The sequence below is a fragment of the Hyla sarda genome, chromosome 1 (assembly GCF_029499605.1).
Source record: "Hyla sarda isolate aHylSar1 chromosome 1, aHylSar1.hap1, whole genome shotgun sequence".
In the NCBI taxonomy this organism is placed as follows: Eukaryota; Metazoa; Chordata; class Amphibia; order Anura; family Hylidae; genus Hyla; species Hyla sarda.
The window spans coordinates 154172771-154195743 of NC_079189.1; the positions used below are offsets into that span (position 1 = coordinate 154172771).

Here is a 22973-nt window from a genome sequence, read left to right on the forward strand (position 1 = left end):
TATGTTTGCAGAAAAGAAACGGAATCACTAAAATTCTAACTTTATACACCATATAGAACAATACACTATGGCCCTCATTTACTTACTGCATTCTGACTCTTTTTGTTGGGTTGTGCACCTAAATTCTGTGTAAATTCTGAATGTGCGAAAAACCAACAGAATCAGAAACACTCAGAGTGAAATAAATCAAAAAAACTAAAAAATGGGCGTGTTTTTTTGAAAAAGAGGCGTGTTCCCTACATTTCATCCAAAATCACTAGTTTTTTTTCTGAAAACCACTCTGAAAATCATGTGAATTTTATGGGAAAAAACCCTACACTTTAACCCCTTAAGGACCAAGGGCGTACAGGTACGCCTTTGCTCCCTGGTACTTAAGGACCAAGGGCGTACCTGTACGCCCGTGGGAATTTTGATCCCCGGCGGGCGGGGACTGGACCGGGGTGACTGCTGATATCTATCAGCAGGCACCCCGCGCAAATGCCCAGGGGGGTCATCAGACCCCCATGTCTGCGATCAGCGCAAATCGCAAGTGAATTCACACTTGCGATTTGCGCGATTCCGGGTCATTACGGGTCTATGGTGACCCGGAATATAAGGGAGATCGTGGGTGTCTAAGACACCCACAATCCCCCTGAAGATATAGGAGTGAGGTGCCACGGGTGCCACCCCTCCTATCCCTGCTATTGGTGGTCTAGACGCGACCACCAATAGCAGATCGGGGGGGGGTTAACTTTAGTTTTCCCCGTCCTGCCCACCCACAATAGGCGGGACAAGACGCGGAAACGACAGAGGACCGGCGCCGGAGTCCACTTACCCATCTGCGGAGGCTGCGGGCGACAATCGTCATCGGAGATCGGCGGGCAGCGATGTCGTGCAGAAAGCTCCCTGGATCCGACGGAAGCCGGTAAGTTGCCTAGCAACATCTGGAGGGCTGCAGTCCGAGACCACTATGTAGTGGTCTCTATACTGTAGCACTCCAAATGTTGCAAAACTTCAACTCCCAGCATGCCCAGACAGCTGTTTGGGCATGCTGGGAGTTGTAGTTTTGTAACAGCTGGAGGGCTACAGTTTGAGACCACTATAGCCCTTCAGATCTTGCAAAACTACAACTCCTAGCATGCCCACACAACTGTTTACTGTCTGGGCATGCTGAGATTTGTAGTTTTGCAGCATCTGGAGGGCCACAGTTTGCAGTGGTCTCTATACTGTAGCTCTCCAGATGTTGCAAAACTGCAAATCCCAGCATGCTGGAAGTTGTAGTTGTGATCCCTCCAGCTGTTGCATAACTACATCTCCCAGCATGCACTTTGGTGATCAGTACATGCTGGGAGTTGTAGTTTTGCAACAGCTGGAGGCACACTGGTTGGAAAATATTGAGTTAGATAACAGAACCTAACTGAAGATTTTCCAACCAGTGTGCCTCCAGCTGTTGCAAAAGTACAACTCCCAGCATGCACAGTCTGTCAGTACATGCTGGGAGTTGTAGTTTTGAAACAGCTGGAGGTTTGCCCTCCCCCCCATGTGAATGTACAGGGTACATTCACACGGGCAGGCTTACAGTAAGTTTTCTGCTTCAAGTATGAGCTGCGGCAAATCACTGTAAACCTCCGCCAGTGTGAATGTACCCTAAAAACACTACACTACACTAACACATAATAAAGGGTAAAACACTACATATACACCCCCTTACACTGCCCCCCCCCCCAATAAAAATTAAAACGGATTTTACAGCAGTGTTTCCAAAACGGAGCCTCCAGCTGTTGCAAAAAAACATCTCCCAGCATTTTTGGACAGCCACTGACTGTCCAGGCATGCTGGGAGTCTATAAACAGCTGGAGGCGCCCTGTTTGGGAATCACTGGTGTAGAGTACCCTTATGTCCACCCCTATGCAATCCCTAATTTAGTCCTCAAATGCGCATGGCGCTCTCTCACTTCAGAGCCCTGTCGTATTTCAAGGAAATAGTTTAGGGCCACATATGGGGTATCTCCGTACTCGGGAGAAATTACACTACAAATTTTGGGGGGCTTTTTCTCCTTTTACCCCTTATGAAAAGGAAAAGTTGGGGTCTACACCAGCCTGTTAGTGTAAAAAAAAATTTTTTTTTACACTAACCTGCTGGTGTTGCCCTTTTACTTTTTATTTTCACAAGAGGTAAAAGGAAAAAAAGACCCCCAAAATTTGTAACGCAATTTCTCCTGAGTACGGAAATACCCCAGATGTGGGCGTAAAATGATCTGCGGGTGCACAACAAGGCTCAGGAGTGAGAGCGCACTATGTACATTTGAAGCCTAAATTGGTGATTTGCACAGGGGTGGCTAATTTTTACAGCAGTTCTGACATAAATGCAAAAAAATAAATACCGACATGGGACCCCATTTTGGAAAGTACACCCCTCGCGGAATGTAACAAGGGGTATAGTGAGCAATAACACCCCACAGGTGTTTGAAAATTTTTCGTTAAAGTTGGATAGGAAAATGAAAAAAATGCTGATGTTACCCTACATTTTTCATTTTCACAAGGGAAAATAATTTGTAACCCCATTTCTTCTGAGTAAGAAAATACCCCAAATGTGGATGTAAAGTGCTCGGCGGGCGAACTACAATGCTCAGAACAGAAGGAGCGCCTTTAGGATTTTGAAGAGAAAATGTGTCGGGAATTGAAGGCCACGTCTGTTTACAAAGCCCCCATAGTGCCAGAACAATAGACCCCTCAACACGTGACCCCATTTTGGAAACTACACCCCTCACGTAATGTAATAAGGGGTGCAGTGAGCATTTACGCCCCACAGGTGTCTGACAGATTTTTGGAACAGTGGTCCGGGAAAATGAAAAATTTAATTTTTCATTTGCTCAGCCCACTGTTCCAAAGATCTGTCAAATGCCAGTGGGGTGTAAATACTCACTGTACCCCTTCTGTGAGGGGTGTAGTTTTCAAAATAGGGTCACATGTGGGGGGTCCACTGTTCTGGCACCACGGGGGGCTTTGTAAACGCACATGGCCCCTGACTACCATTCCAAACAAATTCACTCTTCAAAAGCTCAATGGCACTCCTCCTCTTCTGAGCATTGTAGTTCGACCGCAGGGCACTTGACGTCCACACATGAGGTATTTCCATACTCCATTTCCATAAGAAATGGGGTTACAAATTTTGGGGGGTATTTTCTGCTATTAACCCTTGCAAAAATGTGAAATTTGGGGGGAAACACACATTTTAGTGAAATTTTTTTTTTCTTTTAACATATGCAAAAGTCGTGATACACCTGTGGGGTATTAAGGCTCACTTAATTCCTTGTTACGTTCCTCAAGGGGTCTAGTTTCCAAAATGGTATGCCATGTGTTTTTTTTTTGCAGTTCTGGCACCATAGGGGCTTCCTAAATGCAACATGCCCCCCAAAAACCATTTCAGAAAAACGTACTCTCCAAAATCCCCTTGTCGCTCCTTTGCTTCTGAGCCCTCTACTGCGCCCGCCGAACACTTTACGTAGACATATGAGGTATGTGCTTACTCGAGAGAAATTGGGCTACAAACACAAGTATACATTTTCTCCTTTTACCCCTTCCTTGTAAAAATTCAAAAATTGGGTCTACAAGAACATGCAAGTGTAAAAAATGAAGATTGTGAATTTTCTCCTTCACTTTGCTGCTATTCCTGTGAAACACCTATAGGGTGAAAACGCTGACTGAATGTCATTTTAAATACTTTGGGGGGTGCAGTTTTTATAATGGGGTCTTTGATGGGGTATTTCTAATATCCACTTCAAACCACTTCAAACCTGAACTGGTCCCTGAAAAATAGTGAGTTTGAAAATTTTGTGAGAAATTGGAAAATTGCCGCTGAACTTTGAAGCCCTCTAGTGTCTTCCAAAAGTAAAAACTTGTCAATTTTATGATGCAAACATAAAGTAGACATATTGTATTTGTGAATTAAAAAAATTATTTGGAATATCCATTTTCCTTACAAGCTAATGCCAAATTGCAATATGCAGTTCACAAAAGACAATAACATATAAAATGACTATAATTTACGAACATTAGTCCAAATCTAAAACATTCTTACACAAATTCTACAACCTGCAGAAATCTTTGCAGGGTATACAAATTCTTTAGATCAGGCATGGAGAGACTCATTCCACAGGATGGAACTGTATGACTCTCAGTGGCACGGATGATATTGATTAGAAATGTGCTCATGCATGGGACATGGGACATGCATCAGCAGTGTGGAATGCATCTCTTTAGACAGACCTTACCATTACTGCAGGCCTGGATTCCTGGCTCTGTATATGTCCCATTACAATTGGATGGGTAGGGTGCGAGTGTTTTGCAAGAAATTTCTAGGGGTTGATTTTTTTAAGCTTGTATGGATGTTTTTAGCCCTAGAAAGTTGCATGATTTTGAGCGACGCCCGTTTTCACAACATTTTTGGTGTAGATTTTTAAGGATGCCGTGCAGGACAGGTGCAGGAAGCTCTTATTCATTAAGAAGCTGTAGACTCTTAGGGGGACATCTATTATTGTTTGCTTTGGTAAGCAAGTTCTAAAGTCTTTTTTTTTTTTGCTTTAGTTTTGCTTATGTGCTACATGTTTCATTCTATCATTCTATCACAGGGGGTGGATAAATTTGGAGCACATAAGCAAAAGAAAAAAGTTGCAACTGAGACTTTTGTTAGACTTTTTTGCGACTTTTAAATTTGCTTACGTATGGGAGTTTTTTACTCCAGGTCAGACTTGCGACTTTTTGAAGGGGTTTGCGACTTTTTTTTGCCTATGTGCAACTTTCACACATCATAAATACCTGACCACTGCAAAGTGAAAACTGAAATTTGCTTAGGTAAGGCTTTTTGTAACTTTTTGCTTACCCACAAAAGTCGCACAAAAAAGTGCCAGAAAAAAACAAGTGGAAACTTAGCCTTAACGGGAAGCTCACTACTTAAAGGGGTATTCCAGGAAAAAACTTTTTATATATATCAACTGGCTCCAGAAATTTAAACAGATTTGTAAATTATTTCTATTAAAAAAAATCTTAATCCTTTCAGTACTTATGAGCTTCTGAAGTTAAGGTTGTTCTTTTCTGTCTAAGTGCTCTCTGATGACACCTGTCTCAGGAAACGAACAGTTTAGAAGAGGTTTGCTATGGGGATTTGCTTCTAAACTGGGCGTTTCCCGAGACAGGTGAAATCCGAGAGCACTTAGACATAAAAGAACAACCTTAACTTCAGAAGCTCATAAGTACCGAAAGGATTAAGAATTTTTAATAGAAGTAATTTACAAATCTGTTTAACTTTCTGGAGCCAGTTGATATATATAAAAAAAAGTTTTTTCCTGGAATACCCCTTTCAGTAGTTATTTAGCTCCCATCTATTTATTTATATGCAGTGATCTCCCCCATGGAAACCTTTCAAATGTGTACTTGTATGGTTTGTTTGAATTGGGTCTACTCTTCTGGATAAAAGGGTATGTTTATAATATCTTTTTTAACAAAGATTAAATAAAGCTGAAGGATTTTGTAATCCATCTAATATTGGAGTAAAACGTTTGCATGTGTTTATAAAAGCTCTTTAATGCCCTTCATTAAGGTTATCTTTATTAATCAAATGGCATTTTGTTTTCTGATATTTTTGTTTAGTATGTTGGTTTTGTAAGTAAATTATCTTAGGTAAAGTTCCATTAATACAGCCTCATGTATTTGACCGTAGTATGACTTTACGCGAGATAAAAGATATAAATAGACTTAAAGCGCAACTGTCACCAAATCTGCACCATATAACCTACACACAGCCTTTGTACTCTGTGCAGATTGTGTATTAGGGTACGTTCAGACGCGTGGATATTTTAGCGGGTTTTCCGCTGCATATTTGAAAGTGGACGGGCTCTTCTTGGCTGTCCGCAGCAGATTGGAATGTACACTGCGGAAAATCCGCCGCAAGCCCCATTGAAGTCAGTAGGGACTGTGGCGGATTTTCCGCAGCGTAAATTCCGCCGTGAAAAATCTGCTGCGCACAGCTGAGAAGAGCCCGCCCACTTTCAAATACGCAGCGGAAAACCCACTAAAAAATCTGTGCGTGTGAACGTACCCTTTGGGTGCGTTCACATGGGCGTATTTGTCAGCGGATCCGCAGCTGCGGATCCGCTGACAAAGGCCCCTGAAGTGCTGCCCTCTTTGTGCCTGCTAATAGCGGCAATCCACCGCTACCAGCAGACACACGACACACTGCGATGTGCGAGTTACCCTGCAGTGTACTTGCACACATCGTGGTCGCCCTCTGTGTAGCTCAGGGAGCCAGGGAGCGGGCGGGATGTGCGGATACACTGCGACTCGCACTTCACAGTGTGTCTGCTGGTAGCGGCACAAAGAGGGCAGCACTTTAGGGGCCTTTGTCAGCGGATCCGCAACTGCGAATCCGCTGACAAATACGCCCGTGTGAATGCACCCGTAGGCAGTGTTTATACCTTCTGTCTGCTGTCCTTTATTAACCCAAAAAAACTCTTTTGATGGAAGCTGCCACACAGTCGGATAGGCGTGGCCGGGGTTTGCAATGCCCCCCCCCCCCCCGCCGCCACACCTATCCCCTGCACGTCAGCACTGGGACTGCTGTGTGATTGACACACAGGTCCCAACGCATGCGCCCCTTCACTTATCCCCCGTGCGTGCTGCGGCATGTGTTGTCATTCTCTGCTGTTAAAAAAAAACTTTATTCAGATGTGCACCTTTATTATTACTGAATATCTAATAGTGCCCGCTATCCTCTTCTTTCTTCTTGCTGTGCCGATGACTAGAGATGCGCACTCTGTTGCTTCTATTCCCAGTTCCTAGAGGCAGAGAGGAAGCGCAATGGGGTGCATGCGCTGGGACCTGTGTGTCAATCACACAGCGGTCCCTGCGCTGACAGGCAGGGGAACCCCGGCCACGCCTATCCGACTGTGTGCGGCTTCCATCAAAAGTGTTTTTTGGGGGTAATAAAGGATGGCAGACAACCAATCTGCACACAGTACAGAGGCTGTGTGTAGGTTATATGGCCCAGATTTGATGACAGTTGCGCTTTAATATGGTGAAAACTGCATGACAATACTTCATATTATTGGTTACTGTCAAGCTATTTGTATTTGTATAAAGTTGTGTAAAAACCTACACGGGTACCATATGAGTACCATTTTTCTGGCCAAAACTGCTGGCAATGTTAATTGGCTTTAAAGACTCCGGTGAAAACCTTTTTTCTTTTAGATCAACTGGTGGCAGAAAGTTAAACAGATTTGTAAATGACTTCTATTAAAAAATCTTAATCCTTCCTGTACTTATTAGCTGCTGAATACTGCAGAGGAAATTATTTTCTTTTTGGAATGCTCTCTGATGACATCATGAGCACAGTTCTCTCTGCTGACGTTATTATTATAATAATAATAACGGTTTATTTATTGATGTCCTTAGTGGGATTTGAACCCAAGTCCCCAGCACTGCAAGGCAGCAGTGCTAACCACTGAGACACCATGCTGCCCTTAGCATACATCTGCTATGCATGGTTGCTAAAATGGACAGAGATGTCAGCAGAGAGCACTGTGCTTGTGATGTCATCAGTGTTCCAAAAAGAAAGGAATTTCCTCTGTAGCATTCAGCAGCTAATAAGTACTGGAAGGATTAAGATTTTTTAATAGAAGTAATTTACAAATATGTTTAACTTTCTGCCACCAGTTGATTTAAAAGAAAAAGGTTTTCACCGGAGTACCCCTTTAAAGCAAAAGTGTAATGTCTGTTTTTGTGTTCTTGTATTTTTCTGTCTTGGGGTCTGTTCAAACACTAGTTCTTATGTCTGAGCAGTTTCTGTGCTAATTCTTCCCAAGGTTTAGAAGAGTTCATGCTCTCACCATATTGCAGCTCGTGTGTTGCTTTAAAACCCGAGCTTTGTTGGAACTCCGAGCTGGTGATTAGTTCTTATTCTGACTATGACTGTTTTAGTTTATCTGTTATTATCTGAGTTTTAACCATGGTTATTATGCCTGTTTATGATAGATTTTAGTCTACTTGGTTTTATATACATCTGTCGGTTTTTAGGGTTACGTTTGCCTGTTCTGCTTTACTCTTGTTATCTTAGTCTGTGTTCACAGTGTGAGTCTTGCTTGTACCCATGCTCTGTATTTAGTATTCCTGTTTAGAGTCCTTTCCTGTATTCCTCCATGTTATGGAGTTTGGTTTTGTAGTCTGTGTTCAGACTCATCCGTTTCTCAGTCCAGTGTTCTGTGTATTATATTTCTGTTTCCTTCTAGGCCAGTATCCTGATCACACAATGGAGTGTGCCTGCTGGCTAGTGGTCTGTTTGGCTTTGGTATTGATGTCCCTCCATGTTTGGAGTGGGGAGTCTAGAGAGTTCATTATTTCTGATCTTTTGTGTTTTTAATACATGCACTGATCATGGTGTACAAGATTACCGGGTTTGGGTGTCCTCTGTACATTACCATTGGTCTGTAGTGTCCTCTGTACTTTATCACTGATCTGTGTCCTCCTGGACTTTTATCTGTTTGTGTAGAGTCTTCTGTGTCCAGTGTGAACAGTGTTCTATGTTTCCTGACCTGTTTAGTTTTTACATTCAGTTCATCTGTTCATCCTCTACATCTCCGGTTGTACAATTATTCCATATCAAGTCTTGTTAATGTATTCATATTTGCCATTCATCTTGATTGTGGTTTCTGAACTGTATGTTAGTATGCTATATCCTGCCATGTTTGTATATTAATATCCTGTCTGGTTTATTTGGTTGTTTGGTTGTTTTCCCGTTATGTTTCTGACCTGTTCCTGACTATGCACTTTAGCGCAGGAAGGGACTGACACCGTGATTGTCGATCCACCATTTAGGTCAGATGGGCAAGTAGGCAGGGAGAGTGTTTATAGGGGCAGCTTAAGGCTCACTCTCCCTGTCCACCCCTGGTTTTGACAAAAAGGCACAAGAAAACTTAAGGGGTACACCTCTGGAAAACATTTTCTTTGAAATGTACTGGTGCCAGAAAGTTAAACTGATTTGAAAATTACTCCTATTAAAAAATCTCAAACCTTCCAGTACTTATCAGCTGCTGTATAATACACAGGAAGTTCTTTTCTTTTTGAATTTCCTATCTGCCTGACCACAAGTGCTCTCTGCTGACACCTCTGTCCATTTTAGGAACTATCCAGTAGGAGCAAATCCCCATAGCAAACCTCTCTTACTCTGGACAGTTTTTGACATGGATGGAGGTGTCAGCAGAGAGCACTGGGGTCAGGCAAAAAGGATATTCAAAGAGAAAAGAATTTCCTGCGTATTATTGGGATTGGGATTTTTTAATAGAAGTAATTTACAAATCTGTCTAACTTTCTGGCACCAGTTGATTTAAAAAAAATGTTTTCCAGTGGAGTACCCCTTTAAATGGGCACTGTCATTAAAAAAATTTTTGCTATTGCACTCCTTATAGTAAATAAAAAATCTTTGATTACATTTTTTTTTATCCTATTATGTTTTATTTGTGTTTTAAAAAGCTACCACTAGGTGTCTCCCTACTTGTCTAGAACACCGACCCCCCCCCCCCCAAATCTCTTGCACAGACTTTGGACTCATGCTGGCCTGGTAGAAGCCCGGAATCAGGAAATGAAAGATATACATTTGTGCTATGTTTTTGGTCCACTAGTTTTAGCTTATAAATCCTGATATCCTAAAGCCAAATATAGACCAAAATACTGCCTTGTGCAAGAAGGGTGATGAAAAACAGACGAAAGAGACAACAGAAGCCAATTTAAACATGAAATGTCATCCAGCCAAACATACATGTATTCTTACCATTTATTCTCTGGGCATATTATCTCAGAATTGTCCAATTTAAAATCTCTTTGGTGCAGCTGTAACTTCTGCCCAAATCTATTCACTTCCTGGTTTGGGCAGTGTTTCACGCTGCCCAAAACTACAGATCCCATAATTCAGTGGGCATGTTTTCAGGGATGTGCGGGCTGCACAGTATGTCTAATTATGTACATACCATCCCATGTTACCATGCCACCGAACCAGAGTGTGTGTACATGTCCCATTCCATGTCTTACTCCTGGTTTCCCTCAGGTGCATGCGTCTATCTCACTTTATAATTTGCTGCGCCAAACAGCAGCACTGGAAACATTGCATACTTACTACACACGTGTGCACAGCGCTTGCTGATCTGCCAACAGAGAGAACAACAAGAAGGTTAATGGCACATGCGGATGGAGCTGCTGATGATATGTGGGGTGGGGAGACAGGCGTGAGGATTGCTCAATCAATCCATGCTGAGCCCACCCACAACTTAAGTGTGGGATGAGCTGACTCTGGGCAGGAAAAGATGGGAAGCCCCCGGACATGCACTTCTATCACTATGTATTGGGGCCCAAAATAGCTGCTGCAAGCAGAGTGAAATTTTATTGGCATAATAAGTAATCCATGTCAGCAGCCAAATCCATTTCTGTTTGTATGAAAAAATGTACTGGTTTCAATACAAAGAGCAGACGTATTATTCATATAGGTAATATAAAGCAAATAATAATTTTCTTCTCTCTTGTGTATCTCCAGCCTCTGTGACCTATTTAGTAATTGTTTGTTATTTTTATGTGTCTTTTTTTTACCTTCATCTTTATTTTAATTGTTAATCAGAACTTTACAGGAAATGCAAAACCATAAAGTGTTGATTAAGAAACTTTCACAGGCAAAAATAAAATCTAATCATGAATTGTTGGCCTGATTGAAATAAGAAAAAAAAACTGTAGGAAAAAAAAATAAAACAGCACAAAAGGAAGAAAAAACAAGTTTAGGATATCATGTGTAGTTGTAAAGTATACATACTATTGTAATAAATGCATGAACTAGTCTTGTCTGCTCTTGGTAGTCTTACATAATAGATATAAACATAACAGGCTTTGTCCCTGAAAATAAAATAAAAGAGGTAAAATAAAACTTCATAGACAATTGTATGGCATAAGTAGAATACATCTTTATGATTGAAATGATGACTGCACAGCATTGCTAAAAAATAGTTGAGTCTACTGGGGGCAGTGGTTGCCTTTGCAACAAATAATAGGCAGTTTTTGAGTTCATGCTTTGGTTTTATGCTTCTGGATCTTTTTTTATAAACTGATACACCATAAAAAGTATACAATAAAATGCTTACAAATCAGAGTATAATATAAACATAGGAAGAAGATGGTCACTTATATACAGCTGTATGATCCTTAGACATCCTGTTATAAATTCCCTTTGTTCCTCTGGGAAAAGTGCTTTGCTATCCAGACTAGTTTCCTGTTACAGTCAGTCACTTGGAATTGATCCAGATAAGTGCAGGTTGATAGGATAACCAGAATAATATAACTTATGTACTTCTGAAAATATATATTGTAAAATTAACCAAGATAGGTGTAAGTAATACAACTATGTGAGCTAGACATAAGAGTGTATCCCTTCTTGGCTGTTTGTTAGATGAGAGGAAGTACCTGGCTGTTTCACTAACAGTTTTAAAACTGTGTTATGATCTAAATTTTGGTGTAATTTGCACAATAAATTTATTACATGAAGTGCACAACATTCATTAGAAGCTTTAGACCCTTTTTATACACTCTTTTACATTGTCTAAGAAGAAAACATGTAAGCCAAAATGAGGCCGACTTGCATATGACTAAATGTGAATAAATGTGATTTAAAGGGGTATGCCAGTGGAAAACGTTTATTTTTTTTATTTTTTTTTACCCATTAAGGACCACGGGTTTTTCCGTTTTTGCACTTTCGTTTTTTCCTCCTCACCTTTTAAAAATCATAACCCTTTCAATTTTGCTCCTAAAAATCCATATGATGGCTTATTTTTTGCGCCACCAATTCTACTTTGCAGTGATATCAGTCATTTTACCCAAAAAATCTACGGCGAAACAGTGCCACGAAATTGAAGAAAAAACGCAATTTTGTAACTTTTGGGGGCTTCCGTTTCTACGCAGTAAATTTTTCGCTAAAAATGACACCTTATCTTTATTCTGTAAGTCCATATGATTAAAATAATACCCTACTTATATAGGTTTGATTTTGTCGTACTTCTGTAAAAAATTATAACTACATGCAGAAAAATGTATTTGTTTAAAATTGTCATATTCTGACCCCTATAACTTTATTTTTTATTTTTCCACATATGGGGTGGTATGAGGGCTAATTTTTTGCGCCGTAATCTGAGGTTTTTAGCAGTACCATTTTTGTATTGATCGGACTTTTTGATTGCTTTTTAATCATTTTTTCATGATATAAAAAGCGACCAAAAATACGTTATTTTGGACTTTGGAATTTTTTTGTGCGTACGCCATTGACCGTGCGGTTTAATTAATGATATATTTTTATAGTTCGGACATTTACGCCTTTGGAGAGCATTTTTAACCCCTTAACGACGCAGGACGTATATTTACGTCCTGCGCCGGCTCCCGCGATATGAAGCGGGATCGCGCCGCGATCCCGCATCATATCGCGTCGGACCCGGCGCTCATCAACGGCCGGGCCCCGCGGCTAATACCACAAATCGCCGATCGCGGTGATATGCGGTATTAACCCTTTAGAAGCGGCAGTCAAAGCTGACCGCCGCTTCTAAAGTGAAAGTGACCCGGCTGCTCAGTCGGGCTGTTCGGGACCGCCGCGGTGAAATCGCGGCGTCCCGAACAGCTTGCAGGACACCGGGAGTGCCCTTACCTGCCTCCTCGGTGTCCAATCGGCGAATGACTGCTCCGTGCCTGAGATCCAGGCAGGAGCAGTCAAGCGCCGATAACACTGATCACAGGCGTGTTAATACATGCCTGTGATCTGTGTAGAAGATCAGTGTGTGCAGTGTTATAGGTCCCTATGACCTATAACAATGCAAAAAAAAATGTAAAAAAAAAAAGTGTTAATAAAGGTCATTTAACCCCTTCCCTAATAAAAGTTTGAATCACCCCCCTTTTCCCATAATAAAAATAAAAGTGTAAAAAAAAAAAATAAACATGTGGTATCGCCGCATGCGTAAATGTCTGAACTATAAAAATATATCATTAATTAAACCGCACGGTCAATGGCGTACGTGCAAAAAAATTCCAAAGTCCAAAAGAGCGCATTTTTGGTCACTTTTTATACCATTAAAAAATGAATAAAAAGTGATAAAAAAGTCCGATCAAAACAAAAATCATACCGATAAAAACTTCAGATCACGGTGCAAAAAATGAGTCCTCATACCGCCCTGTACGTGGAAAAATAAAAAAGTTATAGGGGTCAGAAGATGACATTTTTAAACGTATAAATTTTCCTGTATGTAGTTATGATTTTTTTTCAGAAGTGCGACAAAATCAAACCTATATAAGTAGGTCATCATTTTAACCGTATGGACCTACAGAATAATGATAAGGTGTAATTTTTACCGAAATATGCACTGCGTAGAAACGGAAGCCCCCAAAAATTACAAAATGGCGTTTTTTCTTCGATTTTGTCGCACAATGATTTTTTTTTCCATTTTGCCATGCATTTTTGGGTAAAATGACTAATGTCACTGCAAAGTAGAATTGGCGACGCAAAAAATAAGCCATAATATGGATTTTTAGGTGGAAAATTGAAAGGGTTATGATTTTTAAAAGGTAAGGACGAAAAAACGAAAGTGCAAAAAACGGAAAAACCCTGAGTCCTTAAGGGGTTAAAAAGTTGCACGTTTATTGCACAACAGGGTAAAAAGTTGAAGAAAAGTTGCAGAGAAGGAATCATACATTGGTGTTCTGAAGTTATTTATTGTTCTTTTATTATGCACGCCAAATTTCTCAACACCCCCCCCCCTGCGATAGTATAATGATAATGCTGCATATAAGTAAAAACCTTATCAAAAATAAATTACTTCAAAACACACTTTCTAAAGACAACAATGATAAATGTCCCTTATAATTTTGTAATTGTAGTAAAATAAATAAAAAACGATATAAATTGGGCGTCTTTGTAATTGTATGGACCTGCAGAGTAAAGAAAAAATGTCATTTTAACCATAAAATGCATTGCGTAGAAACGAAAGCCCCCAAAAATGGCAAGATTGCTTTTTGATTTCACCTCAAAAATAATTTTTAGTTTTTCGTGAGTAAAATGTGTAATGTCATTACAAAGTACAATTAGTGGTGCAAAAACAAGCCTCATATGAGTCTGTAAGTTGAAAATGTAAAGACTTAAAGCTATTAAAGGGGTACATATTTTTTTCTTTTTTAAATCTGGCCCAGGCATTAACAAAAAAAAAACTCTACTTACCTCCCACCACTCTCTTAGTGCCTCCAGTATCTCTGCCATGGCCTCCGCTGCAATTCTCTTTCTGGTGCCGAAAGTGAACACGTCAGTCTGCAGCTCGGACAATCATCAGCTTCGGTCAGTGATTTACTGAGCAGCAGTGTGGGACGTATTGATCCCCACAAATTACTGGTGCAGGTGGGTTCTGGGGGCCTATTGGGACCTTCATGAGGTGATGCTAACATGATAGCCAGAGGTCCTTTACCTCGGGAATTATGGTGTGTTAAAGGGGTACTCTACCCTAGACATCTTATCCCCTATCCAAAGGATAGGGAATAAAATGTCTGATCGCGTGAGTCCTGGCACTGGGGACCCCTTTGATCTCTGCAGCGGCACCCCAGACATTCGGTGCATGTAGCGAACTTCACTCCATGCTGGATGACTGGCAATGCGGGGCGGAGGCTCAAAGTCACGGTCACGCCCTGATCGTGAGGTTACGGCCATGCCCCCTCAATCTAAATCTATGGGAGCGGGCATGACTGCCGTCAAGCCCACTCCCATTGACTTGCATTGAGGGGGCGTGGTCATGACATCACAAGTGGGGCGTGACTGTGATGTCACGAGCCTCCGGAACTGCACTCGACTCTCTAAACGAATGCCAGGTGCAGCAGGGAGATTGCGGGGGTCCTTTGGATAGGGGATAAGATGTCTAGGGGCGAATGACCCCTTTAACATATGTAACGTTTTTATAGTGCCCTTTTGTTTTAGTTTTTTTTACTTGAGCCCCTGCCCTCCAAAATGTCTGTGCACGTCCCTGCTTCTTAGTAATATCATACATTATCGAAGTAAAGAATGCATTGTGTTTTGAGTAAAGGTTGCTCGCTTGTTATTTGTGTGATATTTACAGTTCTTTGTCTACATTGAATAAAAAATATAATCCTGTCTTAGTCTCACTGAATAGAGATTGTTTCTTCATATTCTCCTTTTGACCAGAAATTAATAGTGACAAACTTTCCTAAACCCCTGATGTTTATTTTAATGGTTCAGATTTATAAATCTGCCTGAAACCAAAATCTGATTTTTTTCCATAACAACCAATCAGAGCCCTTTCATACCTTAGGGCTCGGTGGAATGAAAGCTGAGCTATGATTGATTGTTGCAAAAATTAGACCATTTTGGTTAAGGCAGTTTGATGTCATTCTAACCGTAAGCCACACTGCGTAGAAACATAAACCTACAAAATTGTGTTTTTTTTCTTTTTGATGTCATTACAAAGGTCACAATTGGACCCATGTAAAACAAGCCCTCGTATGGCCCTGTAGGGAAAAAATGTAAAGACTTATGGCTATTAAAAGCAAGGAGGAAAAACGAGAATGCAAAAATGAAAAACAACTGTGTCCTCCTAAGATTTTAAGAGCTGACAAGCTTCTGCATGTGGTGTTGTCTACCTGAAATCTTGCAAGTGGGGTGCCAGTGTCCCTAAAGGCCTGGTAAAGTTTTTCCCTGACATAGTGGTGTGCATTATGGCACTGAAAATGGTTTCATAAGGGACAGACTTAATAAAGAGTTTATGGTGCTAGATGGGGACCGTGTTGAGTGTCACCATATGTGGTGCCTGAGGGACCTGCTCAAATATTGGAAGTGTAGTAGGCTGGTTTCAGCCAAGTAGCATGGGCTGAGGGTTGTAGTAAGTAAGGGTGCATTCACACATCATTTTCTTTGTACGGTCCCAGGATCCGGCTGGGAAATGGCAATACTGGGCACTACCATATTCCAGCAGGACCTGGCCTGCATCTCATTCATTTAAATGAGCCAACCGCCGTCGTATAGCGGCTCATTTTTGCCCCATATCCGGTTTTGTGGCCGGACTGAAAACTGTGGTATGCTACGATCTTTCTCCGGTTGGCTCATTCAAATGAATGAGATGCGGGACAGGTCCGACTAGGAAACGGGAGCGCCCGGTTTTGACCTTTCCCAGCTGCATCTGGTGACCATATGGAAAAAAAAAGTGGCATGAATGCAGCGTAACCAAATGCCTTAGGAACACTGCACCAGGATCTATTTTAAGACTTCTGGTGTGATCTTCCTAAAGAGACATAGCAATGTGTAATGAGGGACTGCACAGCAAGGCTACGGTGTCATAACCAAGGAGAAGCAAGCGAGTATGTGAGTGTTCATTTTAAGGAACCATAGCTGGGATAGTGGGGGCTGAGGGAAAGCCAAGCCAGGTATAGAGAGACCGTGGAGAGTGAAGGACAATGGGGGAGATTTATCAAAACCTGTCCAGAGGAAAGTTGCTGAGTTGCCCATAGCAACCAATCAGATTGCTTCTTTCATTTTTGACAAGGCCTCTGCAAAATGAAAGAAGCCATCTGATAGGTTGCTATGGGTAACTCAGCAACTTTTTCTCTGGACAGGTTTTGATAACTCTCTGCCAAAATCTGCCTAGAAACCTAGGTAGAGGCTTATACATCTTAGTCCATCAGGAACAGTAAGCTGATAATTGCTAGAAAGACTGTGAAAACCCCACTGCGCTCTTAGCCAAGCATGTAAGAATAATCCCCCCTCCTGCGTATAGTGTTGTATCAAGTATTGCAATGTGTCTTTGAAGGTGAAGTTAATCTGCGTGAAATTACAGTCACCATTGTACAGCTGGGTTACTAATACTGTACCTGTACAAGCAACTTGGAATTAAACTGTGTTGACTTTGTGGTCTTAGACCGTACTCCTTTTGTGAAAAGCATCAGGGCTGCATATTGGCAGCTGCAGGTAGTCAATCTGTAAAAGTAAGTAGCCTAGTGACCATAAAGGCCTGAAGAGGTGCATGGCAGATCTAGTCAAGATGACAGTTGCAACTTAAAGTGAACAAACTAGAGCAGTGGCCTCAAACTGTGGTCCTCCAAATGTCGCATTACTTCAACTCCCAGCATGCTCTAACAGCCGTTGACTCCAGACAATGGCTATCTGGGCATGCCAACAGCTGTCCGGGCTTGCTGGGAGTGGAAGCTTTGCAACATCTGGAGGCCCACAGTTTGAGACCACTGACCTAGAGGCAGCAGGTTGTGGCAAAAAGTTGCCTACTGGAGATCCATAGTATTGTAAGATGAGTGTGGATTTTCACATTGGATAACAGAGGCCCTATTGGAATAGTGCACATGCAACTTGTAAAGGACCTGAAACAAATGACGCAATGTGGGTGTTATGTAGGGTGAATTAAAAAAAAATCACTATTTGTCTGCACTAGACGTGAAAGTATGTTAAAAAAAATTTGTCTTACACCAAACTATTACACCACTGTAATATCCCTGCTACCACTTGTCACTTGGTCGACAGGATAAAAAAAAAATATTTGGATTGCATGTGAATGAATCCCCATTTGTTACATAAATACAACACAAATAACAACATTGGTAGCCTATGAAAATGTAAAAAAAAAATTTTCCAGCACCTATATTTATCTCACAAATACCCCATATATCTTGCTCACTTGGTTTTCATCTTCCCTTATGGAGGGGGCCTGTCCTTTCTCTACATGACTAATCTTCCTCCCTGAGTCTGCTGTGCAATGTTGGGACTCATCACTGGAGGCCACTCTATAACCCCTTTCTTTCTGTTTTCATGCTGTACATTTTACACAGAGAAGAGGATTATTGGAGTTTGTCTGCAACATACCTAAGAAACTATAGGGAATTTGTAACAGGGTAAAATGTGTAAAAATAAAAATAGATCTTCCCAAATTACTGCAAAGGTTTAATGATAAAAGTACAGTAATTTTTTTTCCTTTTTAACAAATCTGATTTTATTCATTTGTAAACAGATCAAACAATAAAGAACCATGTCGCTCAATATAGTGGTACAATTAGGCAAAGTACATAAGAGACTAGACTTTCAAGCATAGGCGCAAAGATAGGGCACAGTAAATGTGAGCACCAATTTAAACCACTGTAATTTTCAAACTAGGGAAAAGAAATGGTATGAAGTCTGACAGATGTCATTATAAACATTGCAATGCCTGAACTGCTAGGTACCCAGAATCTGTGAAGGTATCAAAAGATACTTTAAAGGGGTACTCTGGTGGTATACAAACAACTCGGGCAGAAAGTTCTATAGATTTGTAAATAACTTCTATATAAAAAATCTTAATCATTCCAGTACTTAGCAGCTGCTGTATACTACATAGAAAGTTTTGTAGTTCTTTCATTCTGAACACAGTGCTCTCTGCTGACACCTTTGTGTCAGGAACTGTCCAGAGTAGAAGCAAATCCCCATAGCAAACCTATCCTGCTCTGGACAGTTCCTGACACCGACAGAGGTGGCAGCACAGAGCACTGTGGTCAGACTGGAAAGAACTAAACAACTTTCTCTGTAGTATACAGAAACTGATAAGTACTGGAAGGATAAATATTTTTAAATAGAAGTAATTTTCAAATCTGTTTGCTTTTCTGGCACCAGTTGATTTGAAAACATTTTCTTTCCACTGGAGTACCCCTTTATATGCAGCGAAGTAGACTGTAGAGTAGTTTTTATGCATACATTTTCTATATGTTCTACCCGACCATGTGTGTTATCCAGATTTCTCAGACTCCTGAATGGAAGAGCAGTTTTTCTAACACATTGTTTTATAAACACAGCTGAGAGCTTGCAGTATCACACACACACTAAGGGAGCAGTGAATATAGATAAGGGAGGTGTTTGCAGGGGGGGGGGGGGCGATGGGGGGATCCCAGGGGTCAGACTCTCCCCGTAATGAGCAACTTATCCCCTTATCCCCTGTGGGATAAGGGATAAGTTAATTGTGGCTGTAGTTCTCCTTTTCAGTGACCAACCTCATAGAAGATATGACTATTCAAGACTTCGTTATGGCCCGAGTGACTTTGGCCATGCAACATTAACCCCTTCCCGCTATAGGACGTATGCATACGTCCAAGCATTCGACACGTTCGCCAATTGGACATATGCATACGCTCTAGCGATCTCCGGCACTGCCGCGCGCAGTGCAGGAGATCAGCGATGGGACCCAGGTGTTAATCACAGCAGGAGTCCTGCCGCAGCTGCCGGAGCCGCGATCGTGCCATATGACCAAAAAAGACCAAAAACACAAATCATATACATAATGGGTATTGCCACGTCCGTAATGACGTGTACTATAAAACTATAATGTAAATTATCCTGCATGGTGAACACTGTAAAAAAAAAAAAAAACATAAAAAAACCCGCAAAATTCGCCAATTTTGGTACAAATAGCGGAATAAAAAAGATCAAAAGGTAGCACGTAGCACAAAAATGATACCAATAAAAGTACAGCTCATCCCGCAAAAAAATAAAGCCTTTAAAAAAGTTACGGCTGTTGGAAAATGAATGGCAGAAAAAGAATTTTGCTCAGAAAAGGAAAAAGAACATAGAAAGCTATATAAAATGGGTATCGCCATAATCATACCAACCCACAGAATAAATAGAACATCCCTTTTACCGAACATTGCACACCATACAAAAAAAATAAAAAATAAACGCCAGAAATTTTCCAGTTTTTCACAATATTTTGAAGTTTTTCACAAAAATGCTGCATGTGTCAACAAAAACTGCACCACTTATATAAAGTACAATATGTCACGAAAAAACTGTCTCAGAATTGATCTGCTCAGAAAAAGCGTTCTAAAGTTATTACCATTTAAAGAGATACATTTTAAATTTAAAAAAAAAAGAGCCTGGTCATTGAGGTAAAAAATGGTTCGTCCTTAAAGGGGTACTCCAGTGCTAAGACATCTTATCCCCTATCCAAAGGATAGGGGATAAGATGCCTGATTGCGGGGGTCCCGCCACTGGGGACCCCCGTGATCTTGCACACAGCACCCAGTTAGAATCAGTCCCCGGAACAGGTTTGCTCTGGGTCAGATTACTGGCGATCACGGGGGCCGAAGCATTGTGACGTCACAGCCCCGCCCCTGTGTCATGCCCCCTCCCCCTGGCTTGCTCACGTGGGCCGGCCTGCATGAACATAAGGCATGAACATGAAATCAGTATGAACTTAAAGAGGTTATCCAGGAAAAAAAACTTTTTTTTTATATATATCAACTGGCTCCAGAAAGTTAAACAGATTTGTAAATTACTTCTATTAAAAAAATCTTAATCCTTTCAGTACTTATGAGCTGCTGAAGTTGAGTTATTTTCTGTCTAAGTGCTCTCTGATGACACGTTTCTCGGGAACCGCCCAGTTTAGAAGTAAATCCCCATAGCAAACCTCTTCTACTCTGTGCAGTTCCCGAGACAAGCAGAGATGTCAGCAGAGAGCACTGTTGCCAGACAGAAAACAACAACTCAACTTCAGCAGCTGATAATTATTGAAAGGATTAAGATTTTTTTAATAGAAGTAATTTACAAATCTCAAAATGAAGATGTGATATTCGGCACTGCTCCTACTGGCTAAACTGGACTGTACGACGGGCGTATGACTAGGACAAACCAATAGAGATATGGTGGTGCTCTGACGTAGTAGCAAAGTTCAAATCTTCAGTACAGTAGAGAATTAGAAAAACATCGGCACTCACCGGTCTTCTCTTTAAAAAAGCTTCTTTATTAATACATACTCACAACATGAAATGCAGTAAGGGAGAGGGACCCGTGCAGGGGGGGTAAGTAGTAGGCTGCTTACTACTTACCCCCCCGCCCCCTGCACGGGTCCCTCTCCCTTACTGCATTTCATGTTGTGAGTATGTATTAATAAAGAAGCTCTTTTAAAGAGAAGACCAGTGAGTGCCGATGTTTTTCTAATTCTCTACTGTACTGATAATTTACAAATCTGTTTAACTTTCTGGCACCAGTTGATATATAAAAAAAAGTTTTTCCCTGGTTTAAGGCTGTCTGCTTTTCTGAATTAACCCTTTAACGACGCAGGACGTATATTTACGCCTGTGATGAGGATGAGAGATCAGTGTGTGCAGTGTTATAGGTCCCTATGGGACCTATAACACTGGGGAAAAAAAGTTAAAAAAAAAAAGTGTTCATGAAGGTCATTTAACCCCTTCCCTAATAAAAGTTTGAATCACCCCCCTTTTCCCATAAAAAAAAATAAAACAGTGTAAATAAAAATAAACATATGTGGTATCGCCGCGTGCGTAAATGTCCGAACTATAAAAATATATCATTAATTAAACCGCACGGTTAATGGCGTATGCGCAAAATTCCAAATTCCAAAAAAGCGTATTTTGGTCACTTTTTATACCATTAAAAAGTGATCAAAAATTCTGATCAAAACAAAAATCATACCGATAAAAACTTCAGATCACGGCGCAAAAAATGAGCCCTCAAACCGCCCTGTACGTGGAAAAATAAAAAAAGTTATAGGGGTCAGAAGAGGACATTTTTAAACGTATACATTTTCCTGCATGAAGTTATGATTTTTTCCAGAAGTGCGACAAAATCAAACCTATATAAGTAGGGTATCATTTTAACCATATGGACCTACAGAATAAAGATAAGGTGTCATTTTTACCGAAATATGCACTGCGTAGAAACGGAAGCCCCCGAAAGTTACAAAATGGCGTTTTTTTTTTCGATTTTGTCGCACAATGATTTTTTTTTCCGTTTCTTCGTGAAATTTTGGGTAAAATGACTGATGTCACTGCAAAGTCCTTAAGGGGTTAAAAAAAGACAACTTAATAAACTTTATCGTTATCCTATTTTGTTTACTTCTGCAATGTCATCAAATTACTTGTGAATAGTATTTTGATAATTGATAAAAGGTATTACAAGATACTGCAACTACCGATGATTTTGCTTTTTATATATACATATATAATTGTTTGTTTATTTATTTTTCAGGAGTTTTTCTAAAGCCAAATGTATAGAGTTATAATTAAGTGGTAACAATGTGTAGCAAAACTATGGGTGACATTTTTAAAAGTGTGGTCAATGGCCCAGATTTATCAAACTGTGTGAAAGAAAAAGTGGAGTGATTTTCCCATAGCAACCAATCACAGCTCAGCTTTCACTTTACCAGAACTTGTTAGCTGAGCTGTGATTGGTTGCTGTGGAAAAATCACTCGACTTTTTCCCTCACACAGTCTGATAAATCTGGGCCAATGTTGCTAAGTAACTTTAATAAACCATGGGGGAGATTTATCAAAACCTGTGCAGAGGAAAAGTTGCCCAGTTGCCCATAGCCACCAATCAGATCACTTTTTCATTTTTAACAAGGCCTCTGCAAAATGAAAGAAGCAATCTGATTGGTTGCTATGGGCAACTGGGCACCTTTTCCTCTGCACAGGTTTTGATAAATCTCCCCTCATGTCCATACATGTCTGGTAAAGAAAAAAATTAAGAGGCTTATACAACATTTAGTACAAGTTTGACCTCCCTTGTGGCTACATAGGATAAAAAACAAAAACAAAACTGAAACTGTATGTGTATAGTCAGTAGGCTCCAGTGTGTGCTGTGTATGGGTGGATATCCTGTAAAAGACATGTGTGACCTAGCTTGTTAATCAGTAACCTCTCCACAGAGATTCCTCCATAGCAGTTTGCTGGAGGCTCTGTGACCACAGAGTGAGTGACGTTGTTCAGGTTTTAAGGTCAGAGCTGATGTGCTTATTCTCTTACTACTGCTTGTGCATTGGTCTGCGGATAAGCCTGCAATTATTCTCCATTGCTATGCCTCCGGCTGGGAAGTCTTACAGGAGCTGCTTGTGGAAATGAATTCTCAGCTCTAACATGTGACTTCCTATGTCTGTAAAGGTAACTCCAAGG

General features: G+C 40.8%; 1 protein-coding gene across 5 annotated transcripts in view; it reads left to right on the forward strand.

Annotated features, from left to right (window-relative positions):
- The window catches only part of INPP4B (inositol polyphosphate-4-phosphatase type II B), a 665917-nt gene that overhangs the window by 130782 nt on the left and 512162 nt on the right, over positions 1 to 22973 (forward strand). Inside the window, exon 1 of one of the 5 annotated variants that reach the window (XM_056562900.1) lies at positions 22454 to 22532. The exons of the other annotated variants lie outside the window; for them this stretch is intronic. Coding sequence (XP_056418875.1) covers positions 22526 to 22532 — 7 coding nt within the window. The 5' untranslated portion in view covers positions 22454 to 22525. Of the gene's footprint in view, positions 1 to 22453; positions 22533 to 22973 lie in introns of those variants that run through there. 5 annotated transcript variants of the gene reach the window in all.